The following is a 22,357-nucleotide window of genomic DNA, read 5'->3' on the forward strand; positions in this document are numbered from 1 at the left end:
TTATTAGACAAATAATCTGTGATCATTGCTGCTGTATGCAAACTAAGAGATGAGTCTGCATTAATACACAAGGGCCTGGGCCCTTGTGTATTAATGCAGGACAAAATCAGCAGCGGTCGCACTGGGAGGCCTGTCAGCTCACCTTTCACCCCGCCTCCAGAGGGACATCAATCAATAAACCTGATCAATAACAAATCTATAATGCTGCCATGTTGTGACAGATATGCCTCCCACAACAAGCCCTCAGTAGCACCGCCTGCCGCAGGCCACCTCAGGCCCAAACAGGCAACAGTGACAGGTGGGAGTCTGGACTTTTACAGGACTATAACAAGATTTATTGGTGTTTGCTCTTTGATTGACTTTAGTATTCAGAGAAAATGAAAACAGATCAATTTTTACCAGATGTTGATATTCAGGACTTTTTTTAAAAGCAGCAGTGACTCTGATTGCATGATCTTACAGACAGTAGAATTAAGATTTAGCCAGTGAATCTTGAGGTTGGTTTATTTTGTCTCAGTTCAGTCATCTCTGACTGTGTTCAAGCCGAGGTTAAAGCGTACCATTCACCACAGCAACAGGTAAAAAGAGTTTGAATCCAGTGAGTATATAAATATTATTAAGAGTCACTACGTTATTAACTTTTATTCAACATGGTTCACTAGACCCATAGACTGTATATAAAGATGGACGACATAACAGCTCCCACTCAAATGGAGTCAAGTCATCTTCCTCGCTCACATAGCTGCATAAACCCACCTCCACCATTGTTAGCAAACGAGACCAAAGCACATGTTAATTATCCTAACTATTTGACAAAGATGGTTTCTGTCTTTTTAGTTTGTCCTCATCCCACTGATGTTTGTTCCAGTGTTTATATTTCTGGTTTGGTTTGAGGTAGTTTTATGAAGTGTCATGATTGACAGCTGAGACTGACTCGTGATTGTGAGTGTGTGTATTGTTCAGACCGACTCCAACTGATGTAACCAGCGCAAGATGGCAGCTCCTTTATCTGCAATGTTTTGGATCCATGTTAGTACAGTGGAGGAAGTGGAATCATCCATCTTTATTTACAGTCTATGACTTTAGTCTATGACTTTAGCTTGATTGAATTTAAGTAGACCTTTGGGCCTAGTGAGTGTCTTCTAATTTGTTGTGTGATATGATTCATTGTGTATCCATGTGTATTTGTAGTGTATATGTATCCCTATATACATGTGTGTATCTGTGTTAATATATCCTCTATGTTTGAATATGGTCAAAAGGTCGTGCATATAAGCACAGGAATGAGAGGTTGTTGCTGTCTAACTAGCACAATCAAAAATGAAGGGAAGAAGCAGACAAACTGTTTTCGCACCAAGAACAGCTCCTGTGACACAGAGAAGGCCTCCCTCTGAGACACTTCAGGGACTGAGTAGCTCTCAGCAGCACGTTCTCCGCCAAGGTCCAACAGTCCCCTTCATTTCAATCAAGCTGCAAATTGCACACACTCATAAATATCACTCACCCAAATATGTCGGATTTTCTTCATCAAGATTCTGTCTCACAATATTAAAGACGGTAGTTTTTGAGTAATCCTGCTGACAAACACGCAAACAACCAGTCCAGTGGACAGGGTCGAAGTTAAAAGTGATTACACTGTGCCGCAGTTTGCAGCAGTGGATAAATACCCATAGGGTTGAGACATTTAATAATTAAATCAGTGAGTTCATGTCGTACACACAAAAAAACTGCATATTTATATGTGTATGTTTATGTATAAGTAAAACAAAATGTAGTCTATTATCATTAAATGTCCCTCAAACCTTCACATAATACATGTTTTCTCAATATTGTGATATCCTGGGCATCCTCTTTTCACAATATATTAGTTTTAGAAATGTTTATATTTCAGTAAATTATATGTTTGTTATGTTGTGTTCATGATGAGGCAATGTCTGTGAATAAAACAGTGAACAATTGATCTAATATGCAAATCAATTTTCTGTACACTTCACTATGTGGTTGATTAAATTGTTAAAAATGATAAAATCTATTTTGGGAGTTTTGGGGGGACAGTTCTGAGATATTTCCAAATATCTAATTCTTTCATTTTTGTGTTAATCTGTTGTTGAGACACAAACTATGCTTGTACTGTTTTGCCTCTAAACATGTTACCTCGGGTTGTCACTCGATAAAAACTGAATCTGTAGTCTCATTTACCAAACAGTATTTATTAATGCAAAAACATCCAAAACAAAACAATGTGTGCCCTCAGTGTCTTGTGTAATTTATTCCATTGGAGATACACAGACTCCATCTTCAGGTGACACATGGATGTGCAGTATTCACACACACAAAAATGAATCTACTCTCTACATTCAGTGCACAGGGACGAACAGTCACGCTCATAATAAATGCACCGTATCAAAAAGAGCAGAGGGATGGACGTTGATGATGGTTTACCCTGGAAACCTGATTCAGGAGTTAGAGGCTGTGCCATGTCCGAGTCAAGACAGAAGAACAACACCAGTGAGGTCCATGAACAGAGAGACAACCTTAACACGCCCTTTCTCTTACAGAGTATCCAGGAAGTCAAGCAGAACCGATACCTGAACTGTCAAACATCAACCAGCACAGAGAGAAGAAAACCATGTAGAGATCAACAGTGACATAAAGTGGAAGTTAAATATTTTTTTTAAAATGATTCAATAAACTGAAAATAAGAAACATAAGTCACTGAGTCAATGTAACCATAAAAATGTATAATTAACTTGTTAAGAGTGTTATGAAAGTGATTGTGAGAAGAAATGTTATAATGATGCAGGAATAAATACTACTTCTTTTTCAATAAATGTTTAAAGAGAATATTAATAGTTTTAAAATCGCTGTGTACTGGTATGAGAGGAGGCGAGAGCACTTTGGACAGAAGCCTGAGGAAAAGTGAATTAAGTGTTTCAATTGGTTCATACGATCTCTGCCCACTCTGTCTGCTCACTGGAAATGATCTGATGCATATGTTACATTTTTCTCTCTTAAAAGTCTTTTATTTTGGTAGTTTTCCCTTAATGCTGTTGAGGGTTAAGGACACAGGGTGTTGCACCTTGTTAAGCCATTTGAGACAAGTTGTGATTTGTGAATATGTGCTTTACAAATAAAATGTGATTGATTGATATGTCTCCATGAACAGGTCATTTAAAATGATCTAATGTGGGATATCCATGAAGGGGTGGCAAAAAGAGAAGACGTGATTCTGCTGCATGGGGACACTACGTCACCTCAATCACGAATCCTAACAAGAGCAACTCTACTGGAAACAAATCGACACGCCGGCAGTGCAGCTTTAAGCCCAACTGAAGACAGCGGTACAGCTTTGAGCCCAGCTGTATGACTGAGGGAACAGATGGAGACTCCCTGATAGGCCAGAGGGTCTCAGCAAAGGGCTCGCTGCAGTTATCCATCCTCTTTGACTTCCTGCAACATCTGGAGCAGTTGATGATCATGATTTTTTGACTTTTTCTGCCTTTAATCGTATCTCTCAAACTCCAAGTAGCTTATAGGTGTAAGTACAATATCACATGGACAGATTAACTTGATTATTGAAATAATTGTTGTATTTGTCATGTATAAAAGACATACAGTTTCATGTTTGTTTCTGATACTAATAAATAAGGCACATAGAGGAGGCAATCCAGTCTTATTGTGTCTTAAGGTTTCATTAAAATGCCTCAGTGATATCGAATTACAGATAGGAATAAAGAATAAAAGCATTCAAGGCTGGATAAATCTCCTTCACCACAGCCTATTAGTTATATGATCATAGCCTTGTTCAGGTGTTCAGCTGGCAGGGTAATGACGTGAGGGCCGAGCACGTCTGGAGTAACACTCCATTCACTCCCACTAGGTGTCACCTCAAGCATGCATTCTGTGAGACCACCCATGAGTCAAAGAACAATAGGATGAGTGGTGAATATTGCCAATAGGGATCTATGCATCATATACAAAAACAAATACATCAGCAAATTCATTTTATTGTATTGCACACAATCACCAATTTCAGATAAATCACACTGTTATTCATTTTATATTTTATGAATGGTTGTGTGTAGCTGAAACTCTGACACATCAGGGATTTAGCTCGAACTAGACCCATCCGAGCTGTAAAGTAATACAACAAAAACAAGGTTTCAGGTATTTTATGACCATTTTCAGGCTTTTGCACAAGATGATCTTGAGTTTCCTTTCCACTTTGTCCCATTGGGTAAGACTGCCAGTCACCAAACTACACCCAATTCATTTCCATGTTAATCTGGTTAAATATAGATAAGGTTAAATAAAGTGGTTACTGCAAACTGCATCATCCTTTAAGCAATAACATATTTATAGCACAGAGGAGATGACGAAACATCCAAAAAGCAGAAACGACAGTTTAAAAAGTCCCTGAATGTCACAAAGGAGATGGAAGCAAAAAAACAGATTTTCTTTATTATATGAGTCTTAATGTTGAGGCAAACTAACTACAGTTAACTAAATAACTAAAATACTGCTGAGTTATATTTTCTATATATTATATTATAACAAAAAGGTGATGTCTGTATGAGAGGTGATTAGTGCCACAGTGAATGGGAGGGAAGAGATGCATATTTAAACAAAAACCTTTAGGCAAAAAAAGGTTTATTTGTATAGCACATTTTATATTTTAAATAACTAGAAATTCAAAGTACTTTACATAAAAAACATTACACATACAAAATTAACTGTATATACATCAACTTTCTTCCTGCACGGACACTGATGAAAGTACTGTTGTCATCAAATTGTGTGAATATTCATAGGTTTAATCATGATTATTTATTACTTATATTTGTCTACAGTAAACTAATATACCTCCAAAGTCATACTAACGCTTGAATTCCCAAAGACAGCCATTAAAGGTTCAGTGTGTAAGATTTAGGTGAAAGGCAGAAATTGAATATACATTCTTTACCTTCATATTTAAATACTTTATATTTACATTGGGAGGTGGTCCTCTCTACGGAGGCTGCCATGTTTTTTATAGTCGTCCAGACTGGACAAACTAAACACATTTTGAGTTTTCATAAAAATCGAAGGCTACCACTGGTTTTGTTATGTTTGGAAGGGGAGGGTGAGATGAGGGGTATTCAGCTGCTTAATGCAAATTCACCACAAAATTCCTCACACTGAACCTTTAAGGTCCACCGCTCCTTCTTTGTGGCTCTAATCGCCCCTCATACATCTCTTTCCGGTGGTCGGGGTTAATCCCACCTCCCTCCTGCCATCAGCACAGATACACATGCTCTGTTTCATTCTTCTCTCTGGTCTGAACAGCCAGTAAACACAGTGTCTCTCTAATCCAGGACTGTGTCTGGCGACAGAGACAGGTGTGATGGGGATGGGATGAGAGGAGGAGAAGGAGAAGGAGAGGAGAGGAGAACCGGCTGATTGGATGGAAAACAAAGGTAACCACACTTGGTTTGTTCCAGCTTTGATAGAAACCTCTGCGCTGCTGACAGAGACATGGAGGAACTGTTGAGCGACGTGTCACTTCCCCTCTGAGGAGAAACGATGGAGGGGGGATCTAATCCGACATGAGCATCATGGCTGCGCGCAGACGAGCAGGAGGAGATTTAGCGTGGCAGCGACGCGGAGCGGGACGCCCTCGGGTCGTGGTGATGGGAGTGATGTGAGATCTCTCTAGTCGTCGTGCGTTTTACACAGACTCCTTCCCAGCCAGCGTTTCCTCTCTTCTACCTGCTCGATGCTGACAGACGATCCGCGCGCTCTCGGGCTGTAGTTAGGGCGAAGCCGCATCACTCCTCCCGCTGGCTGCTGTCGCGGCTCCGCAGCACCACGGACAGCGACCATGACGCGCCTCCGCAGGAAGGCTCTCGTCGCGCTCTTCCTCTTCACGCTCTTCATCTTCGGCACCATGATGGGGCTGCGGACGCTCAAACCCAGCGACGGCTTCTCGGACATGGCCCCCGGCATGGACCTCATCGTGGAGCGGTCCGACAGGCGGCGGCTCGACGTGAAAGACGTGGCTGCGTCGCCGGGCCAGTTCCACATGGGCAGCAGCGACACGAAGGTGGTCTTCAGCAGGTCCGACCGAGACTACAGCATCTTCTACGATGTGCACATATTCTACTATCTGTGGTACGGCTCCCCCGGCATGGACAACAAGTACATCCACTGGGATCATGTGCTGGTGCCACACTGGGACCCTAAGATCGCTGCCAGTCACGCTCAGGGAAGGCACACGCCACCGGAGGACATCGCCTCGAGTTTCTACCCTGAGCTGGGACCCTACAGCTCCAGGGACCCGACGGTGCTGGAGTCACACATGGCCCAGATAGAAGCGGCTGCAGCAGGTAACAGTTTTGGCAACGCTCGGTCTGCATGGTTGGCTTGTTGTGGTGTGTGTTGGCATCCTCCCATAGGCAAAACTTAAGAGATCCTAGAATATTGATATTGCACTATAATGCAAAACAACAAGAGCAACTTTGCAACCTTGCTCTTCCAGTAGCTATAATTAAACAGTAATTGTCTGTTTAGAAAGAACGTGATACCTTCTCTTGCCATTTTTAAGTTGGAGTACAACTGAAGTTTTAGTAAAATGAATAAGTAAATATAAATTAAACGTAACTAAACTCTAACAGTTGTAGTTGCCTTTCTTTAAAGTAAAATCAACGTATCAGATTTTACAGTTTACAATGTGCTAAGTTCTACCAGGCTGGGATGGAACGAAAGGGTCAATGGCGATATTGGAAAATAAGTATTTCTCTCCCCTCCTCTCCATCCCGGTGTTGTAGGGGTGTTGGTGTTGTCCTGGTATCCTCCTGGGGTGGCAGACGACCACGGGGAGCCCACGGAGGACCTGGTTCCCGCTGTCATGGACGCCGCCCACAGGCACAGCATCAAGGTAACTGGTGAGACAACCGGTATGTTTTTTTCCTTTCTGATGATTTACTGAATGAGTGAATGGCTTGCCAGTGACAATTAATTGTGTGGTAGCATAAGACAAAAGCTAAAAATGTTCATATTCAGCATGGAAATAAGAAAGCTTCTTTGAATCAATTCATGTTGGTTGTGATATGATATCAATATGTGTCTCAAAGTCATAATCTAACATTGAACTAACATGTCATTGTTAGGTCACATGCTCCTTTAGAACACTGCCAATAAAAAAATGAAATTATCAATGTTCTATTTGACAAAAAGTAAAACCAGTGTAAGCTTTCAGGAGAGCCTGATACAACTGGTAAAGTGAGTATAAAGTGAAATATAAGTGAATGGAGGGGTCGTCCGCTCTGAGACACGTACTGTAGGTGAGAGCAATAGCAAGAACACAGAGGCCTTGTTACATTACATAGTGATGAATGATGCGTTTGTTAATGTTGCCCCAGTGTGTTTCTTGTCTTTAATATCTCTGTGTTTTAAAGGTGCCTCTTGCGTTGCCTGTTAGTTGGCTAGTCAATAAACTTCTGCGGCTTGGAAGCTAACCACTATTACTATATTCGCCAATAAGTCACAACAATCTAGCAGGCTTACAAATTAACCTTCAGTTACCATTAGGGGTCATAATATACTTGCTGTTAATTACATGTACATGTACACAAAATGGCTGCTTTGTGTATACTGCGTCCATTGGGTGCATACGTTGCTCACAGCCTCAGAAATCAATGCAACACATATACAAGATGCAATACCCCGCGGGGTAATAGGGAGTCCTTGATATTTTCACAATGTGTCTGATTCAGGGTTCCGACAGACCACCCTTCACTTTTTCTGTCTTGATCTAGACATTAGCCAAATATAGATCTCAAGTGTCGCCATCTCTATGTTTACCGCTTGCACGTTTGGAAATGGCAGAAAGATCATGGAGCAGGTTGTATTAATCACAACAGAGTGACATCAAAGTACAGTGAAAAACAGCTTAGGCTAAAATAGCTTCCTTTAAGTGGTTTTCCTTCCTTGTAACTTTAACAGATTTCTGAGAAATTTGGTAAAAGAAAATAGTAATTAATACGATTCTATTCACTACTCATGAAAATCAAGGACTTTCCTTGTCAAGATAAACAGCTGGTGGCACAAAATCTCCAGTTACATGCCATCACATAATAGCAGAAGTGGGCACAGTCTTAAATATAGCACCAGTAAAACTTTCTGCAGCGAAAACAGATCTGCTTGTGCACAACCACATCTTATTTTAAGACACACAAGTTATTATCCTATTTAAATATCATGAGTGCTCTTTATGGAACTATCAAAGACACTTGCATCATGTGCTGCCTTGCACAAGGTTTAAGATAAGGTCCGATGTGTGTCACCCCCTTAATTCAAAACACAAAGTCTTGCAGCTGCATTGCCTTCTGGTCGACTGAGACTTCTCAACATCAAGAAATCTGTTTCAATGTTGATGCTCTGACCTGAAAACCTGACATTTAAAGTTGTATTGTCGTTGCAGAGAGATGAAAATGTTGTGCTATTGGACTCATTCTAACCAAAGCCAAAGACTTAAAGTGCTTTGGGGTAGATTTTCCCTTCAGTGCACAATTCCATCTCACAAAGTCCTACGTACTTAAACACTGAGGGCTTGCAGATACCATCGAGCTATAAGATGCTGAAGGTGCTCCAGACAGGCAGCAAAACAAGCTGAGCACAGACTGTAGATTCAGCATCGACAGGACAGAGGAGCTTTCCGTCACTCTACTTTCACGCTCCTTATATGGAAGTCTTAAACTGAGAACTGGGTCTCTCTGTGTGTCTCAGTCAGACTTACACAACAGTGTGTATCTCACAGCTGACCTGAGGGCTAATGCGCCAGTGTTTCAGTGCACCAGAGCCGCCGCTGACAAAATGCAGGCTGAAGTCTGTGTGTATGAGCAGTGATGTGCGTGTCCACCCTTCCTCTGCAAGTGTCATACATGTACACCTCCCATCACATCACTGGATATAGTGATTTTGACACAGGAGGAGTTTCTCTGTCAAGATTCCAAAGTGGGTTGAAGTGAAAAGATTGAACATCCTTGTTAACTTCATCCAAAGCAGGCCACTGGTGTCAGAGACATCGGTCAGCACATCACAGATGACAGACAGGACGACACGGGCTGATCTATAATCCCCTCCAGCCACCAACCCCCCCCCCATCCTCACTAATTAAACATGGATTGACCCTGTTTGCTCTGTGAAAAGCAGACAATTAAAACTTTAGTAGAGCAGAAAAGTTCTACGTTCTAATGACAAAATCCATCATTGTGACAACAGAAAGCCTCTCACTATGACAAGGTCACGAGGAATCTCTTTGGTTTTAATGATGTTACGCTTTTAATAAAACCTAGTGGAACATAGATTCGTTTTCAACATATACAAAGTCAATGTGCTTTTGCTGAAAACATGTGACTGCAAGTTTAAGCAGCACTGATTTGAAAATGTTACGTGTGTACTGTGTAAGGTGTTGCTTATATGCTGACAAATCCACAGAGAGCAACCAGCACGGCCACAGCCTGCCTATTGCACCAAATGACGAATATAATTAAACAATTATTAGTTAAAGATATTGTGAGTTAACAGGTCATTGTTTGCATGAAATGTTTACCTTATTTACAAAGTTCTGACCTCACACACCAATTCTTATACAGCCATCAATTAGTTCTTTATCCACCATCAATCCTAAATGAGTTGGATCTTTTCGCACAACAGATGGAAATCACTACCAAAGAAACCAGTTTGAAGAGTTCAATAAAATCTACTCAACAATCCTCAAATCTATGCTGTTGCCTGTGAGTTAATGCCACAACATATATATGAAAATAAAGTAATATAAGCATATAACTGGGGAGGAAGAAAGATGAGGACATTTTTAACTAGCACAGACCAGCCTAATGCTACAACATATCTTCAGGTGAGTGTTCTTCATTATCTGATGAGCAGCCAAACACTGAGACCTGGAATGTAAATATGAGTCTGTCAGCATCGCACAACATGGAGGAGTCTGACCAAAGAAAGCACGATTCATCTGCACTCGTCTCCGGCTTATTCGGCCAAACGGGAACAGATTGAACAGCATCTTACCTCACTGGTCTTTCATAATTTCCAACCACTCAAGACAGCTGACGAGCCCGAGCCCAGGCGCCAATTGCTGCCATGTTGCCATAGAAACTGTTTATGAAGACCTTGCAGCCTCTTTTTAAAGATAGAGTGGGCGTTGAGCATTCAGTGTTTGTGGCTCTACAGCTCTGTCAATGCTTTACTGTGCTGCAGTAGACCCCTCTCTCTCTGTGACTGAAGAAAACAAGCACACAATAGTTTCCTATTTGCATGGATGACAGAGGTCATCCATCCTTTACCTCTCAACTCCTGTGAGAGAACATAACGCTGTTCTTGATGAAGTCTTTGTCACACGATCAGCTTTATTGATTTTGTCACGCATAAGAACTAAAATTCCCTCTGGATCACTCAGCAGATGTTCTTTTAATATTTCAGTACTAAGAGTCAGCTAAACCCAGGTTTCTGAGACACACTGAGTCAGTGGAAAAGATCCCAACTCCTCGGAAAGTGTTGACGGATGAAATAACAATACGGGACATGGCTGCAGGGATGGTGAGCATCTGCTTCACTTGTTCGCTGCTCCACCTCCCTCTCACCTACATTCTCCAGAAATGCTCGGTATCCTGCAGGCTGCACTTGGCCTCTCGCTAGCCTTCTGTCTCCTTCCATTATAGCACAGGAGAAAGACACAGTTTGGCTGCCTGTCTGTGTCCATGCAAGAATCTTAAGCACACTCAGTCTGACTTAATCAAATTCACAATTTAAAAACTCCCAATGTAATTTAAATATTCTCAATTTCAAATGATGTGTCTAACAGTCAGTGATCAACCATGAACAATGTTTAAAAAAGGTTTGTGCAGTGCAGTTGGAGAAAGACTTCTCCCCTTGGTGCTCACTGTAGTGCACAGCTCTTGCAGGTATATGAGCCAGGCAGCACCACACGCTCATATGCTTGACTCAACCTGATGTGACTCAGAAGATACTAGCTCTCCTACACTGTCTCTACCTCCTGCACTTCTTGTATATACCCAACTGCCTGTGTGTTGAAGAATAAGAATAAGTCTGCAGAGATTTGAATCTATATATTAGTTCATGTACGAATAGAACAGCAGACTCAGAGTATGTCAGCTTGATAATTGTGGCCTGTGTACTTTATGAATGTTCTTACTGTCATGTCTTATTTATGTAACAATAGAAATATGATATCGATTTTGTTTATTTATTATAAAAAATAATAGACTCAAAGCAACAACACAATTTTCACAACTTACAACTTAATATTTTGGAGAATATTGCAGAATACAGTGTTTTACTTAAAACCACATTTTCTGTTATTAAGCATGTACTCCAGGTCCAAATGGTGCACAATAGGGATTAGCATTTTTCACATATTCACTATATCCTGGGAAATGTACTTATTTTTAATGTATTGCTTGAGCTACTGTAAAATAAATTTTTTAGCATACAGTTTAAAAAACACTAAATACAAGTAGAAATATTTATAACCCTATGAGGTCCCAGCCTCATTATTTTTTTGATCATATTAATAATAAAAAAAGAAGGCCATTAATATAAATAGACCGACTGAAGATAACAAACTCCACGTTCAGATTGAACTTGGCCTAAGTTGCGAGTATGACTATGGAGATTATGACCACCTTTCTTCAGTACTGCTCAGGTAAAGATGCATTTCACCACAGTGTAATGTAAATCCATCATATGCTGCCGTCCCTGCCAGGATTTCATGCAGGGACGTGTTTTGGATAAAACATTCAGTGTTCTTGCATGCTGAGATTCCATAGGTGGCAGCAAAGCATTTATACTGAACCTAAATAGCATTTGCTATTTAAAACCAGTGTGGGTCCTGGACAAAAAAGACAATTGTGCTGGTCTGAATCTTAAAAAGACATTTAAGTATTGTTTGGCATTAATTTGCATCGCTTTGGGCTGGGTGTAAAATAGGGTCCTGTGTGTCAGTGGCTTCTTTTTAAACTAATATAGACTGTTCCTTCTCCTCACTTAAAGCTGTGACAGCACACTGGTGCTTACAACGAGCACGACACTGTCACAATGTGGAGCAGTTTGACATTTAAAAACAAAAACATGGATCCACTGTGGAAAAAGTACCTCCAGAATCAACACTCGAGTCAACATTGATCCACAAACAGCGTGGTGAAATAACTAGGGTTGTCCACAGACCACTAATTAAATATTCCCTTCATACTAGCTGTCAAGCAAAACAAATAATATACTAGGATAATAATGATTTGAAATTCAAATTTTCAGCTCTTTGTGTATTAATGTTCTGCTTTAGGTTTTTAATCAATATCCATGTTCGAATGTATGTTTTTACAGGTGGCCTTTCACATACAGCCATACAAAGGGCGGACGGACCAGAGCATGCATGACAACATCAAGTACATCACTGACAAGTAAGCTGGGGTTTTCTGTATCCACTTTCCTCTGCGCTTGATTTGATGCCTTTCGTTCACCAAAGGGTGGAAGCTCTGCCTGGTGTATCAGTGGCCACTCACATCAGAAGTGTAGTGATGTGGTGAAACATGACGCCTGATAAGGGAAGAGGAGGAACAGGTAGTTAAATATAGATGCCTCCCTTGTGATCCTGCTGTAATGGATCGGCGGATATCTTCTACTTCAAGCAGCCTGATTGTGTGTCAAAGGGAACCTGTCTCTTTGTCTAGCTCGTAAAAAATTTGACAATGCTCTCTTTTTTTAATTTTTTTTTACTGTACCTCAATTGATGTGCAAAAGATAACAGCTTTAAGAGAGAGAGATGGAGAATGGTTTTGAGGTTAATCATGAAACATTTCATCTCATACTATGTTGGTCAGTGGTCTAAAGAAGAACAAAGCATCTGTGATGCTGGTTTACAATGACAGAGGAAGCAGAGCGTGAGGTCTGATGTCTGGGCTTTATATTGCTGCCAGTATTTTCAGAAAGCTGCTGTGATGACTGTCCATAGGAAATTAAGCGAACACTGGAGAAAGATACACGACACAATCATTTAAGTAAAGCACGGGTTTTCCGAATTTACGACACAAAGTCGACCTGTGACATTTTAGCTGTATCAAACGTGTTACAGTCAATATGATCAATGATTTAAATCAATAATGAAACTCTTAAGTAGACATCAATTGTAAAGAATAGAGAGCAGCTCGGGCAGCATTTCTCTGTCCAAACCCATCCGAGCCCGAGAGAAATCCAACCCGATGCAGTTAACATAACCTGCACTGAGTTTGTATTTCAATGTCTCTCATGCATGGTCATTGGTCGACTTCCCCTGTATAAAAAATTGCGAATTCCGACTAGATTTCCAGCCTGATCGGATTCTGGAACATGTCTGTGAGACTCTTTAATCACACGTATCACAAATTTGCAGTCTTGTATTGCAGTTGGTATCTGTGTAGTCAAACATGTTAAGACCTTAAAGCTGCACTGATCAATATATTTATCTGAACAGTAATTCAAATAACTGACTAAAGGTGCAGCTCAAAATAACATTTGACAAATGTTATATTATGTGTTGGTTTTCTAATCTCATCAAAGTTTCTTAATTGATCTGCACAATATCAAATGCATGCAGAAAAAGATGGAACATTGAGTCCTCTCATGTTTTTCCCAGGTATGGAAAACATGGCGCCTTCTACAGATTCAGGTCCAGCACAGGTCGAGTCCTGCCTCTGTTTTATGTCTATGACTCCTACCTGACGCCGCCAGAGTCCTGGGCAGAGCTCCTGACAGCTAAGGGCTCCCACAGCATCAGGGGCACAGCTTACGATGGCATTTTCGTGGCCCTCATCGTCGAGGAGCGCCACAAACATGACATCCTGGCCAGTGGCTTCGATGGCATCTACACCTACTTTGCCTCCAACGGTTTCTCCTATGGTTCGTCCCACCAGAACTGGAAAGCCATCAAGGACTTCTGCGACGCAAACAATCTGCTGTTCATCCCCAGCGTCGGTCCAGGGTACGTAGACACTGCCGTTCGGCCATGGAACAACCATAACACCAGGAACCGGGTGAACGGACGATACTACGAGACATCCCTGCAAGCAGCTCTGTCTGTCAGACCGGAAATTGTCACCATTACTTCCTTTAATCAATGGCATGAAGGGACACAGATAGAGAAGGCTGTGCCCAAGAAAACAGTGACCCGTTTGTACCTAGACTACCAACCCAACCAGTCTGACCACTACTTGGAGCTTACACGTCAGTGGGCAGAGAACTTTAACAAAGAGAAAGACAAATGGTTGATGTGAACGTGGTTTTATTTCCCTGGTAGATGTGCTGAGGGTGATCATAAATGACTTGAGCTCTCACTGTAGAAAAACAACTTTGCATTGGTTCACCTTCCTGTTTTTCTCCACATCAGAACACCACTGATGAGCTTTCCCCCAAATGTTCACTCTGCCCACACTGTTTTTAATCACTAACATTTTTGTAAAGGTAAATAAAGTCACTGGTTTGTTGAATGGACAAGGTCACAGTGAAAGAAAAGCATCCTTTTAAGGATAGTAAATCAGTTTGTGTTGCGACATCAAGAAAGTGTGGCTATGTACAGTAACTCTGCTCTTTTGGGTTTTGGGTTTTATTTTCTAATGATAGGAGATTTTTCTTGTCCTATACGAATGTTCTTTCCTGTATTTCCTTGAGGACAAATTAAAATGTGTCTGTTTACCAATGGAGAATCACTGTTTGATGTAAAGTGGTTGTGATTGTAATCTTGAAGGAAGCTTAGAGAAATCTGCAACAGAAGCTACTGAGTTGTAAGCAAAGAAATGCATTTGGTTTAACAGTGGTACTTCAGTCAATTCCCTATAGGGGGCTGTGGCTCTTTGTGGTTGAGCTGCTGTTTCCTGGGTTGAAACCCTGATTGTGTCAGGAGATTCCTCTGGAGTAAAAAAAAATGTAATACATGGAAGGAGATCCAACAAACCAAACCTCTGAGGGAGCTCTGGGAGCAACTGAAAGATTTTAGTCAATACCCTCTGACACTACTGATAAAATAAACTACTTACTTAAAAGGGACTGTGCAGAAAACATGGGACTACAGAGCTGTACCTGACCAAGAATCTTACGGGTTTTCATCAGCATTTGTTTGTCTGTTAGTTAACAGGACTAAGCAAAAACCACTGAGCAGATTATCACCAAACTTGGTGGAAGGATGTGGTACTAGTGAGGAAAGAACCAATTTAATGTTGGTGCTGATCTGGATCAGGTCCAGTCATTTTTAATTTCTTTAATATGAAATTTTTCAACATTCTCATTGATTTCTTAATGAGGAATAATTCAAGAATCTTGCACACACCTGCACTAACAAATTGCACACACTAAATATGCCTGCTAATGTTTTATTGAACTGCCAGTCTTCTGAACAGGGTTGGGCAGGATGTTCAGCAATGTTCACATATTATAGTAAATAAGTCCATTTTTGTCTCTGAACTAATGCATGCTAACTCTTGCAAACGACAGATCAGAAATGTGCAAAATCCTTTTTTGCAGACATTAAACATCAAATAAAAGCTGGAGATTTCATCACATTTGTGAGCTTTAAATTCAACCCCTCTAAGCAGAAGGCAGAAAATCAGGTTATTTCAGACCAGGCAGCTGCCTCCGTCTGACTCTGACTCCCTCTGTGTCTGTGGGTCCACAACAGCCTGTACCTGTCACAGACATCTTTACCACGCAAAAAGGATGAGTTGACGGGCTGGAATGATTTTACCCCTGAGATTGGAAGCACTGAAGAGAAGAAATAACCGGCTCAGTGACTAACAAGGAATAAAAATCCTCCACTGGAAGAATCTTATTCTCATTACAGAGGGTAGTCCTAAATGAGACGACGGTGGAAGTTCCTACAAGTAAATAATGTGGGCACTATGATTTCCCAGTGCACTTCTTCTTTTCTCATACTTTTTGGTTTATTTTATTTTACACGGTCCAGTTAGAGACTAAGTTTAGAAAACAAAGCTTATAGAGGTCATCAGTGAACATTGTGAACATCATTTGACTTATGCTCAGGCCACACTGGCTGCGGTTTGCTTTTCATTTCCTCGCCCATGTTAACAGATTAGCAGCCACACTGGCTGAGGTTCAGCTGCAGAAGCCGCGCTGCTCTTCTAGAGAACAATTTATCAGATGGACTAAACCTCATTATTTGGAAATCTGAGTTCGACTAAGATAATAGATGGAAAAGGATAAGCCATACTAATTCAATACACTTTTTGTCCAATTCTGCTAATATGGTAAAGGGTCTGTATTTATACAGGGCTTTTCTATTCTCAAAGTGCTTTACAGTTTTCCTTTCACCCATTCACAAACACAAATCTGATTTAAATACAAGCGCTGGCTCTGTATTTGCAGACGCTGCACTGCGCGAACACCACAATCCTGTCCCAGCCAATCAGCAACAGGGGAATTCATGCTCTTGCACAGACTGGGAGGATAAAGGGGCTCATAAAAAAACTAAAACTCTTTCTTTCTTTTAATAAAACAAGAAAACATCACCTGTTACATCTCAAGCAAGATCATGTAATTATTTCTCTTTCTTCTACTATGAAGGGATGGGAGGTTGAAGTGGAAAGTAACTACCACTGCCACTACTGTGTCAGAACAAAACAACTACTGTTAGCTGGAAATTAATTTTTCACCATAGCGTTAAGTGTTGAGGCACCACAGACTACAGCTAACCCTAAGAAGATAGTGAAATAATATGCAAATAACATGTCCCATGTTAACATTGGGGACAGTGCCTCCAGATGGTAGGCTACAGCGTCAACACACTGGTAGATAACGTCCTCTGAATGTGTAGTTTGTGTGTATTTTGTCTACAGAATGCAAATGTTTATGGTTGCTAAATCCAATATGTTGGAATCAGTGGTGCACTTTGGCAATGCATGTGGATGAATGACGGGGGTGCAGCTTCTGAAGGAGCAATGAAGGGAGGGGTGTATTTGTCTTCAAATATCAACAGTCCCCAGAATCAATAAGTCCACCTTAAATGACTGTGGACATACAAGAAAAACTATGGTTACTGCAGTTGGAATCAAACCTGTGATATGTGACAGGGGAGCTTGGGTGTAAATTTTACAGTTTGCAAAGTTCAGCTAACTTTGGGTGATAGAGACGCTGCCATATTTCCCGGTGCCAACAAATTGTAATATATTGGAGTCAACAGCTCATTCCTGAACAATGTTTTCAATTGAGTTAATTGGAATGACAAGTAAAGTTGAGTGGTGGATGATGGTCAGGATGGAGGGATGAGAGTGTTTGAGTGGTGGGAAGAAATGAGGGTGGGGCATGAGGGGACAAATAAAAGGTCAAATGGGGATTAATGGTGAGCCAGGTGGTGCAGGTGGTGTCACTGCAAGAAAGCCAGGTGCTGAGGCTCAGGGGGGGGGGCAGGTTTTAATGAGGCTTCACACAGCTTTATCGTTCGTCATGTAGTTCCTTTAATTAGAAAGACTGAGGACCAGAGGCAGACAGTGGGTTTGGAAGGGAAGTCTGCAACAACTGAGACAAATGGTAGGAAAAGAGGTTTGACTCACTAAGGTGTGCACAGAAAATCAGCGTCTTAAACTATAATACCTTCATTCTAAAGCATTCTTTTCCCCTGTAACATTTTTGGGGTGTATTTCCTTACTCTTAAGGACAGAGGATGTCACACCTTGTTAAACCCTATGAGACAAATTGTGATTTGCAAATATAGGCTATACAAATAAAATTTGATTAATTGATTGATTTATAACCATTCATTTCTGAAATTGGCTACACAGTAATAAGCATGCTGTGTTGGTTTCCCAGTTTAAGTGGTGGTGTTCATATGAAGCAAAAACACAGACCTGTCAGTCAAACTGATTTGTTGTTTCTCTGTTTTGTTAGATTGTCAAGTATTCGTGTTGCTAATAAAACCTTGTATTGTGGGGTCATGTTCCAAGGCCTAATTCCAAGCATCTCATGCAAGTATTTTGCAGAAATTAATAAAAAATAAATGATGAAGGCAAATTTCAAGAGATTGCATAAACTTTCCCAAGCATGTTTGGTGGTGTACTGCCGTCACACTTGCACATTTCAAGCAGTGCTCATCAGAATTGCCATTTTAAATCCATAAACCCATGGAGTATCTTTCAGTGTGCAGACTTGACTTTCAAGGGCCAGCATGCGGCTGTGTAATTTACCAGTGAAACCTGAGTAAGTGCCTGGGTAAGTCAGGCACTTGGAAATGGAACACGTCAAGCATGGTGACCCAACCAGCGGCAGAGTGGTCCGGCTGCAGCTCTCATGTGAATGAGAGATCACTGGAGCCAAGCAGATCCCTCAAGATGCTCTAATACCACATTTTGCTGGCTCTGCCTCCATAAAGCCTGTGCCCATGGATATCATGTTAGCACCAGGCTACCGGCAGCTCTTTTACAAATGTCAGGCCTCGGAACACCTAATCATCGCCAATGTTTCTTCAAAAGTAGAGAAAAATATTTCCTTTCAGCCTCTGCAATAGAATTCAGACCTCTCCATAAAAATACAGGATAATATATTTTTATCACTTCTACAAGTACAACTGATAATTTGTGCTATTGCTGGCATTGTTGGTCAAACAATCAATCAAGACAGAAATATAATTGACTACTTGATGGATTGTCACAGAGTTTAATATAGACATTCATGTTCCCCAGAGGATGGTAAGTACTGACTTATAATTAATGTTAACTTCTGTTTTGCGCCACCATCAGGTCAAACTGTTCATAACTTTGGTTTATGCCTATGGATTATACCCAGGTATCTGAGTCTGCGCAGTAGCAATCAGGGGATGGAGCTGTGGTATTGAAGTCCCACCCATGGGTCCCACCAATACATGCGCACAACCAATCCTGAGTCAGTTTTAGCTGTCAATCATGTTTTATAATAACAATTTAAAACCAAACTTAGATAACAGAAAACAAATTTGAGAAAAATGGATTTGACGTGTATTTAGACTTTTTAATTTGGTCAGCACATGTCCCGTCTGCTAACAGGGAGAAGGTTGGATTTAGAACCTATAGTGCAGCCAGTCAAAGGGGGGAAATCAAGACGATTTGGCTTCACTTTTGAGGTGCTGGTATGCTGTATGTCTGTATATACAGTTTCTAACTACAGCCCAACAGAATCACTTGTGTGACTGTACACTAGACATGTTTTATTCTTCGACTGTTACATTTACACATACCAACAAAATGTGCAACGGACTTGATATCAGAATGAAGAAGGTAAGTGAACAGCAAAGACTGTGAGGAGGAGTATCATATTAAAATATAATCTGTGTCCGGGTCAGAATCACAGAAACAGAAACAAAGCAGTAATCTGTCTTGTATACAAATATTACATTGGTGATAGAGAATAGCACAAATTTCCCCATAGCACAACAAATTTTGATTATCTTATTTTGTAACCGTAATAATGGCTGAACTACAGCTAAATAATAAGATAAGCTAATATCGGTTGCATATCTTTTGTTTATGTTAAAACAGCCATATGTTAAAATAAAGAATTAACTTGTGTGATCAGTGAAAAGTTGAGATCAGTATTTGTCGGGCTGCAGCAGTAACAAAGGGAAAACTGCTCAGACCGTGGTGAGCTGCAGAGTGAAGGAAATGCTGCTCACGTCGACAACAGGATCAATATCTATCATTGTGAACAGGAAATCAGTGACAGGCGAGGGAGGAGGGGTTTTACCATTAGAAAGTGATGTAGGGGCAAAATAACGACTGATATGATTGCTCTGCTCAATGCATAACAAGTATGTTAATCGCAGCTCGACTTTGAAAGAGTAATTGGAGATTGATAACACATTATTTCCTCTGTAGCTTCCCTGACACTGCAGCCGGTCAGATATTACTCTGCACACAGGAGGGCCTGAGGACTATATCTCACTAACTACTGTTACCTGCTGTTCATTCAATTTCCTGTGGGTGTGGGTCGTGGTTTCAAGAGGATGGATCCTGTTTTTAATGCCTTCCTGTTCCGTCTGCTAGCGCCACCTTCAAACCTGGTAGCACACATACATACACAAACCTGAGGGGCACGAGGTTGTTGAGAACACTTAACGTTCTCCAGGGGATGAACCCAATTAACCCTTTCAAGTGTTGCCACTTGAATTAACCTCTTAATAAAACAATTACTCCTAAATGTGTTGCCCAATGTTGTTTTCAAGTCGTTAACAGTTTACGTGTACACTACACCAGGAAGCTGACTATATATTAAATCATTAGTCAAACATTAGTATTTGGAAGTCTATTCTCTTTAATGTCAGGGTTTTAAAATGAGTAACAATAGCCTGAATGTTTGTTTCTCTAAGTACTACTGAAATAGGATGTATGAGATACTTATTGTCATCACCATAGTAACAGTCTAAACATGCTGATATATTAAGGAGGCTGTTTTCTCTTAAGATGTGAAAAAATATGATTTGGGCCCTTTTTTATATGACACTGTGTGTGTGTGTGTGTGTGTGTGTGTGTGTGTGTGTGTGTGTGTGTGTGTGTGTGTGTGTGTGTGTGTGTGCGTGTGTGTGTGTGTGTGTGTGTGTGGAAAAGATATTATGATCATTTAAAAATAACATCATCAAACCTGAGTGAGTGTTCCTCACATCTTGGGGCCCAGTCAGTCTTTCCTCCTGATCCAGAGCCATTGGCTGCATTCTTATTATAATATTATACCTTATTCACCAGAGCTCTATTGTAGTTTTATAATTGCAGACACTTTACTTGTGATAGTAAGAAGAACACTGAGGTTACTAATAACATTACCAATGGTATATACGAATATTTCCTGCTGGGTTGTAGTGCAGTAGAAATAAATAAATAATAATGATAAATAAATTGCCAACTAAAATAAAAATGAATAAATGTAACTCAAGTGTAGTACTTGAGTACATGTACAGTTACTTTCCACCGCTGAAATTGATCAAAATACATTTTCATATTTGTGAAACATTTAGTCTGTGCCTTTACTTCAATAGAACAACTATTAGGTATCTGTTAAAATATGCTGTATGCTGACATAAAACAATATTTATATTCTCATGTTCACTTCAGACAGGATTATGTTAATCATGGACAGAGCAAAGAGGATTTTTATGATGGTTGTCATTACACTGATATTGATACACTGATAGTGGAAAATGCTAATAAGAGCTAATGATGGGTTGCACATATAATTACAGCAGTTGTTTAATTAAAAGTGTCTGAGGGTCAGCATGAAGTTAATCACCAGAGCCTTGTCATCTGTTTTCTCATAACCTCATAGTTCATGTTAGAACTGCAGCTACACTATAGGGTCTCGTCCTGAACAGAGTCGAGTCCATTCACCAGAGAATCATGGCGTGGCAGCACCATCTGCAGGCCTGGATTGGTCGTAAAGAAGTAAGGATTCAAAGTGACCACAGGTATAGATTTTGAACACATCCAGTATTCTGTATTTCCCCAGGGTTTGTTGCACCTCTTTCTAAAGGACTAGTGCAGTGCTTGTAAACCTGCCTGTCTGGAATGAGCTGTTTGTTTGGTCTGTGTTAATTCCCCTGGAGTCGATATCAGAATTATTCCGTAGCATTAATGCTCAATAATTCCAACGAATAATTTAAAACAGAACAGACCTCAAACAAACTTTAACAGAGCTTTTTAAATAATGTATGGTGCAGACATGAGCGCCAACAGTGGCCACCCGAAAATGGCACAGTGAGTATTGATCAGTTCAGCTCGTCCTCAGGACTGTCAGAGACTTGACCTCAGATTACTCTGGAGAAGCTGGAGCTGTCAGGGAGTTAAACATTATGTCTCAGTAGTTGTTTTTCTTTCAAAATCAATCATTTACTGATGCTCTATAGATCATAGATCAACATGTTTTGGCTGTGGAAACTGTGCAGTTCTAATTGTTGGTATTACAATGGGCTCGTTGCTCTCCATGAAGCCATCAAGTGTTTGTAGTTATAAATTACAATTATTATAAATGATAATTTACACAATTTTTGGTGTTTGTTCATTTTCCTGATAAAAAAAAGGACAAAGCATGTGCGGAGGACCAACTGAGACTCCTTACCCAGAATTCTCTTGATTTCAAGGGCAGCATGGAGTCTGTATGAATACACACTAATATTGATGTGGAGGACGTCTCCTACAGTGAAGATGAATAGGATTTCACTCTCGGTACAAAACAGAATCAAACAAAACAAAAATCTGAGAGGAAATGTCTGTCAACAAAGTTTCGTGTTTTTCTGGAGAATCTTTCTCCGTCTTTTTTTGTCAGACCTTCGATTTCCTTAATA

General features: G+C 40.5%; 1 protein-coding gene across 1 annotated transcript; it reads left to right on the top strand.

Annotated features, from left to right (window-relative positions):
* Positions 1-5,305: 5,305 nt before the first annotated feature.
* Positions 5,306-14,753, top strand: maneal (mannosidase endo-alpha like). The gene is made up of 4 exons (XM_020090395.2): positions 5,306-6,365; positions 6,807-6,916; positions 12,400-12,476; positions 13,688-14,753. The coding sequence occupies exons 1-4, from the start codon at positions 5,861-5,863 to the stop codon at positions 14,322-14,324; spliced, it is 1,329 nt and encodes a 442-aa protein (XP_019945954.2). The 5' UTR covers positions 5,306-5,860; the 3' UTR covers positions 14,325-14,753.
* The last annotated feature ends 7,604 nt before the right edge of the window (positions 14,754-22,357 follow it).

This window comes from Paralichthys olivaceus, chromosome 20 (assembly GCF_024713975.1).
Source record: "Paralichthys olivaceus isolate ysfri-2021 chromosome 20, ASM2471397v2, whole genome shotgun sequence".
NCBI classification, from domain to species: domain Eukaryota; kingdom Metazoa; phylum Chordata; class Actinopteri; order Pleuronectiformes; family Paralichthyidae; genus Paralichthys; species Paralichthys olivaceus.

What these genes read in the sequence shown, in the direction of transcription:
- maneal (XM_020090395.2), top strand. Translation starts at nt 5,861, where the DNA reads ATGACGCGCCTCCGCAGGAAGGCTCTCGTCGCGCTCTTCCTCTTCACG. An exon ending in GATAGAAGCGGCTGCAGCAG is followed by an intron (nt 6,366 to 6,806) that starts GTAACAGTTTTG and finishes CCGGTGTTGTAG; the next exon opens with GGGTGTTGGTGTTGTCCTGG. An exon ending in CCCACAGGCACAGCATCAAG is followed by an intron (nt 6,917 to 12,399) that starts GTAACTGGTGAG and finishes ATGTTTTTACAG; the next exon opens with GTGGCCTTTCACATACAGCC.